Source organism: Cherax quadricarinatus, chromosome 52 (assembly GCF_038502225.1).
Source record: "Cherax quadricarinatus isolate ZL_2023a chromosome 52, ASM3850222v1, whole genome shotgun sequence".
Taxonomy (NCBI): domain Eukaryota; kingdom Metazoa; phylum Arthropoda; class Malacostraca; order Decapoda; family Parastacidae; genus Cherax; species Cherax quadricarinatus.
Window position 1 is genome coordinate 27,540,876 of NC_091343.1, and position 7,317 is coordinate 27,548,192.

Consider the following 7,317-nt stretch of genomic DNA (forward strand, 5'->3'; position numbering starts at 1 on the left):
ATGTGGTTGTTATTGTATATATATACATATACATATATATGTATATATATATATATATATATATATATATATATATACATATATATATATATATATATATATATATATATATATATATATATATATATATATATATATATATATATATATATATATATATATATATATATAAATATATATATATAAATATATATATAAATATATATATAAATGTATATATATATATATATATATATATATATATATATATATATATATATATATATATATATATATATATATATATATATATATATATATATATATATATATATATATATATATATATATATATATATATATATATATATATATATATATATATATATATATATATATATATATATATATATATTATTATTTTTATTATTATATATATATATATATATATATATATATATATATATATATATATATATATATATATATATATATATTATTATTTTTATTATTATCACACTGGCCGATTCCCACCAAGGCAGGGTGGCCCAAAAAAGAAAAACTTTCACCATCATTCACTCCATCACTGTCTTGCCAGAAGGGTGTTTTACACTACAGTTTTTAAACTGCAACATTAACACCCCTCCTTCAGAGTGAAGGCACTGTACTTCCCATCTCCAGGACTTAAGTCCGGCCTGCCGGTTTCCCTGAACCCCTTCATAAATGTTACTTTGCTCACACTCCAACAGCACGTCAAGTATTAAAAACCATTTGTCTCCATTCACTCCTATCAAACACGCTCACGCATGCCTGCTGGAAGTCAAAGTCCCTCGCACACAAAACCTCCTTTACCCCCTCCCTCCAACCTTTCCTAACTTCCAAACTACGATGGGCGTGCCATAAGTTGTGTCGAGCCAGAAATGGCCACTTTGCCGGTGACGGGGGCGGAAGTGCTTGTGCAGCAGCAGGTGATGGCGCTGGAGGAAGAGCTGGACGAGGTTTTGAAAACTTTAGCTCCATCTGGGGGAGGATGACGTCTCTGTATGGGAGAACGTCTCTGAGTTGAAAGAAGAGAGTGTCAGGACATGCATAGGAAGGAAGGAGGAGATCAGCAGGCACAGAGAGGTGTCGCCGTGTTCTGTGCAACATGAAACGGTGGAGATTGAGGTTCATTGTGAGGAATCCTCAGAAGACAGCATAGCGGTGGAGGGCATCATGAGGAAGAGAGCAAGGGGAAGGGGTAGGAGCTGGGGATTTAGAACAGGTGTGTGGAAGTGTGATATGTCGGTTGGGAAACAGTGATAGGGAAGCACTGGTTGAGGAAATAACTGACGAGGAAATATGGAGGGCTTTAAGTGAAATGAGAAAGGGCAAAGCGCCGGGAATCGATGAACTACCGGCAGAGTTTTATCAACAGCATTGGGAGCTAATGAGGGGGTTTTTGGTAAGGTTATTAAATTTGATGAAGGAAAGGGGCAAGTCGGGCGAAAAGCAGGCAACTGCTGTTGTAGTCTTGGTACCGAAGGGTAAGGGGCAGCATATGCTTAGGGACTACCGGGCAATATCGTTGTTATGCGTGGATTATAAGTTGTTTGCTAAGATTTTGGGAAATAGGTTTAAGTGCGTAGTAGGGCGGGTCGCATTGAGAACTCAGTTTGGGTTGCCAGGGAGGTCTATGGTGGTGGGGCATTGGCTACTATGGGATTTCGTGGAAGAAAAAGAGGGAAAGTGGGGGCTTGTTGGCACTAGACTGGCAAGGAGCATATGATAGAGTGGAACGAGAAGCATTGAGAGCTATCCTTAGGGGACAGGGTTTTGGGGAAGAAATAGTGGGATGGGTAGATGCGTTACATCTTGGAGCAATGGCGAGGGTACAGATTAATGTAAGACTGGGGGGAGAGGATTGTAATGAGTAGGGTACTTCGACAGGGGTGCCATATGTCACAGCTTTTGTTTGCGTGCATACAGGACCCCTTTTATAGAATGGTGGAACAGCAAATGAGCATTAGTGAGGAAGAATGGAGCGGAGTTGGGAGGGTTTGGCCAGTTCTAATGAGGTATGTAGATGATACTACTGTTCTGGTTAGGGAGGGGATGCCAATGGACGCCTTAGATGGGGTAGTCAACATGTTTGCATGTGCAACTGGTATGAGACTGAATTCAGAGAAGTCCATGGTCATGGGGTTAAGATCTTGGGTGGGGAGGGTTGAGTGGGGTAGTGCAGTCGTGACGAGGCGGGTGACTTCGTTAAAAATTTGTGGTCTTATCTATGCAGATGATCTGGATGTTGCACGTGTGGAAAACTCGGTTAGATTGGTAGACAGGATTCTGGGTCGCTTGGGAGCATTGCGGCCTTATCATTTGACCCTTGTGCAGCGTGCCATTGTTATTCTATAAAAGGGGTCCTGGAAACACGCAAACAATATTTGGGACATGGGGCATCCCTGTCTAAGGCCTCTTCCCATTGCAATTTCCCTCCCCATACACCCATTAATCTGTATCCTCATTTTCGCCCCCTTGTACAACGTATTTACCCACTCGACTATTTCCTCCCCAAAACCCTGTCTCCTAAGTATAACCTGCAAAGCTCCCCTTTCCACTCTATCATATGCTCCCTGCCAATCTAGAGCCAACAAAGCCGCCCCTCCACCCCCACCCTTAGCTTCCACAAAACTTCTCAGTATCCCATGTCCTTCAATCATCCACCTTCCCGGCAACCCAAACTGAGATTTTGACACCACCCTCTCCACAACATATTTGAACCTATTACCTAAAATTTTTGCAAACACCTTATAGTCTGCACACATCAGTGATATGGCTCGGTACTCCCGAAGGGTGGGCTGCCCCTTGACCTTCGGGACCAACACTACAACTGCTGTTTCCTGCTTCTCCCCCAACTTACCCTTCTCCTTCATACTATTAAATAACCTAACTATAAATTCCTTTATCAACGCCCAATGTTGTAAATAAAATTCTACCGGGAGACCGTCAATACCGAGAGCTTTCCCCTTCCTCATTCCCCTTAACGCATTCTCTATTTCCTCTGCCGTAATAGTCCCACCTAAAGCCTTTCGATCACTATTTCGTAAATTACACGTCACATACGAACACACCTTGTCCAACGCCCCGTCACCCACATCCCCATTGTTCCAGTACTTCTCGTACCAAGCTTCCACATACGCACACATCCCCTTCGTGGTTCGTATCTCCTGCCCTACTCTATAATTCCCAGCCATCTCCGTTACCTCTAAACATGGTATAGCTGTCACCGCCTGCCTTTGCTTTTGATGCCGCAAAACACACGCTGACGGCTTGTCGCCCCAAAGCACTTCCTACACCCCTGCCTGCATCCTTACAGCTTGAAACCTTTCATTTTGCAACACTCTCAACCTTCCCTTTATTTCAGCTATTTCATCCATAGGAAAATTATTCCCACCCACCCCCCTCCCATAGCAACCTCTTAACCTATCCTCTAAATAGTTAGCCAGTCCATATTTTAAATTATTAATACGTTTTCCCTCTCTCACATAAAACTTTCTAATCCTTTCCTTTGCGACACTATCCCACCATGTCACAATGTCATCCACTCCCTGTTCTTCCACACTAAGCTCCCTCCATAGGACTGAAAACCCCTCCAACCCCTCCTCATCACCTAACACACTTATATTTAATTTCCAATAACTTCTATATATGTCCGTGAGCGTCCCCCACCCAACCTCCACCACCACTGCCCTATGATCTGACATTGTAGCCTCAACAGTACTGAAAGATTTCACATCCACTTCCTGAGAAAGGTACACTATCTAGTCTCGCAGCATATCCACTCTTAACAAACGTATACTCAGTCTCCCACACCGCCCCCCCAAAGGCATCACGTAACCTAACATCCCTTAATAAATCCCTAAGAGGCACAGACATATATCCAGCCCCTCTTGGGTCCACATCAGTCACCCTGATGACACTATTCCAGTCCCCACCAACTATTGCCACCTCTGGCATTGCACTTAAGAAAAATACAAGATCCTCACACACAAAATCATTCTTTACCTTTATGTTATTTTCTGCCGGCGCATACACACTCACAAAAGACACACGCTTACCCATCCACCACCCATCCACACGCAACACCCTCCCTCCCCCTCCTCCCTCGCTTCTCTGCAAAACAAACGGGCTCGTCTCCCTTATTAAAATTCCCACACCACCTTTTAGACGGGGAGATGGCAGGATAACTACTCGAAATCCTGCCACCTCCAACACCCTACCCTCTTTGAAATTGTGCTCCTGCAGGAACACAACATCCACTCTAGATTTATTCAGAAAATTACGAAACCAATCTCTCTTCATACCGCTACATAACCCATTAACATTTACAGACATACACATAAGGCCTATTAAAATTTCCACCCCTGCTTCCTCTCATCACTCTTTACAACTCCAGAGCTTGAATTTACGTTCGACACCTTCAGAGTGCTCTCTTTCCCTCCCCCCTTCTTCCAGTGCCTCCTATCATGGCTACCACCACCTACACCACTACCTTCACACTTCACCTCAGACTGTTTCCCAGGCCTTTGTGCAGGCATAAGGACGTCATCAGAATCTGATGTAGCCGCCCTCTTTCTCGTGACAGTCATGTTACACATGTCTTGGTCAGATGTTACCTCTCGATGAACCTCCACCTCCACCTGAGAATGGTTTAATGATTCAATGGACGACTCCAAACCACCATCACGTCCCAAATTATCGTGTCTCAGACTTTCTGGAAGCGACGATTCTCCAATGACACCACGCTCAGATGTAACGTCCCTCTCTGGTGACAACGTCTTCAACACCTCCACCAATTCCTCCTCAATCTCAAGAACCTTCTCTTGTACTTGCTGCTCCTCCTTATCCACAGGAGACGACACCTGATCAGGCAGCTGGGGGCGGGACTCCAACTCACCGCCAGTCCTGTGTGCCCGATCCACTATCTCGCTCCACAAAACACCACGCCCTCCATCCGATGTTTGTTCCTCACCTGCCACCTTTGAAGCAGGGGCTGCGACGTCCACCACAGGTCCAGGCACATGTCTTCGCTTGTCACAGGTCGCCGCTATGTGATCATACTCACCACATAGGCGGCACGTACGTCGTTGTCCTGGGTACATTACCATTACCTGCGTCCTGAAATCTTGTAGATACACATAGGATGGTATTGGGTGCCTCAAAGTCATTTTGAGGTTGAAAGAACCCTCTGGAAAACCAGCATAGACTCCTGCCGCCCACGTACCATGTTGAGCATAATGCACCGTCCCATACTTCTCAAAAACTTTCCTTATATCCGCCTCGTCCGCCTCAAAGGGAACGTTGCGTAATTTAATCCACGTATAATACCGTGAAACATCTATCATTCTTACAGTGACAGCTGGTGTGACGTTAAGACTCACGTCCTGAAACCTGGTGACTAACGATTCATAAACCGTTGCTGATAGCAGTTTGACGAAAATTCGTTGTCCTCCGTTCAATGCTACACCATACAAGTCACTATCTTGTACGCCATATGTCTCCCGGATGATCTTTGGCAATAAGACTTGTGCAGAACTGGGCGTTATCGTTCCTTTAAGTAGCTCAATGCCTACAGTATTTATCCTTCGTCTCAGACTAACCGCCATCTTGACAATCACAGTGCACCTAAGTTGTTAGCCGAGGTGTGACAGCACCACTTCACACCACTGCAGCCAGGTAACTGACAAGGGCGCTCGCCTACAAACAGCAGAGGGGTGCAGAGCACTACCGCACTCTACCATGGTCAGGCAGCGAATGCACTGTGTATACTAATGTGAAAGTGGCATGTTTTCACTGGGGGGGGGAGTGTAAGCATTACTGAGTAGGTATCTATCGTTTTTTATACGACCATCTGTCCATGTGAAGCACAGTACGTAGAAGCAGTGTTCGATTTGAGTGAAGTCAGTTCTGATGTCATTATATATGTGCTTCTTTCAGTAGTTTGTGCAGTCACAGTTGATTATTGCTCACTGCCTGTATTTTGTTACATATTAATTTATGTGCCCATGTATTTTATACCTGATTTTTAAATAAAATATATAAAAAGTTTAGCTTGTGAATTTAATTATTTACAGCGAATTCGCAAGGTAGCCACAGTTAGGTTAGACCTCTGCAACATTTACAACAATTATAATACCTAGGTCAGATTTAGCCTAGTTAACATTTACAGTGAGTTGCAAGGCGGGATTTAGGCAAGAGTTGAACACTAATTTCAACAGTTTTATAAAGTTAGGGTAAGATCTACCTTATCCAAATAATCATACTGATTTAAATAAGCTAGGCACAGTTAGGCCAAGCTATTTACACATCATTATTTACTTACTGTTTCATAAGATCAATTGCTGAATTTATTTGTATTAACCAAGTGAATTTTAATCTTGCATAGACTGCATTTTGTACTGGGTGAATTTCATTGCCATTGACTCATATTAATGTGGGATTTGTGATTTGCACCAGAAGCTAGCTTAAGTCCTGTAACCATTTACGGGCACCGTACAGGAAATTATATGTATACAATTGCAGTTCTGGGGCACAGCCTGCTCCCCAGAAGTTTCCCGAGGTCCCAGGGTGTAAAGTAAACATATTCAGAGTACCGGGAACTAAAGTTTTGTTTCTGGGAGGTAATGACATTGTTTCAGGCTGTGAATCCATTACCATCGTAGAAGGTATATTACAAGTGGCAAATTCCTTTCATGAACATTGTGGTTCTAGAATAGCAATTGTCCTGGTAGAACACAGATTTCCGCTGCAGGGAAGCAAGTGCAAAAATCACGGCTATTTCAGTTAGGTTTGACTGCTGACGACGTACATTTTAATTTAGAGTCAAATCAATATATGGTAAAGAAAATCGTTTAACTTATCGAAGAGCTTCAAGACACATTTGTTCTTACCTAATTCCGTATCATGTTGTTGAGCAGGCTAATCAAAATACAACTTAGTGGCGCACTCTTAACGAAACCACGACAATGACGGAAGAAAATCAAATACCAACTGTCTCGTCTCTAATTCAGCTAAAGTGGTCTATGGGAGACCATAAAGGACACTTAAACAAGGCACGTGAGTGCCGAGTTAGCAGACAAGACGGAGATATAAATTGTGAGGACCTACAAAGCTGCCTGGAGCTTTTAGTGGAAAGTCAGAAGGCCTTTGAAACAGCATTTCTCCTTTACGAGACAGAAGCATATGCTGCTGAGTCTGAGGATACTGTCGAGGCAGCTCAGAAGGAATACAACGACCTGAGGGCTGAATGTAAATCGAAAATGAAACACTGCAAAAGGTTAATGAAAACCTTGAAGG

General features: G+C 43.0%; 1 protein-coding gene across 1 annotated transcript in view; it reads left to right on the forward strand.

Moving 5' to 3' along the window:
• Positions 1-6,808, forward strand: part of LOC128696904 (organic cation transporter protein-like) — a 135,239-nt gene extending 128,431 nt beyond the window's left edge. Inside the window, exon 11 of the mRNA XM_070096000.1 lies at positions 6,544-6,808. Within this exon, the coding sequence (XP_069952101.1) occupies positions 6,544-6,808 (265 nt within the window). The remainder of the gene's footprint in view (positions 1-6,543) is intronic.
• Positions 6,809-7,317: the final 509 nt, after the last annotated feature.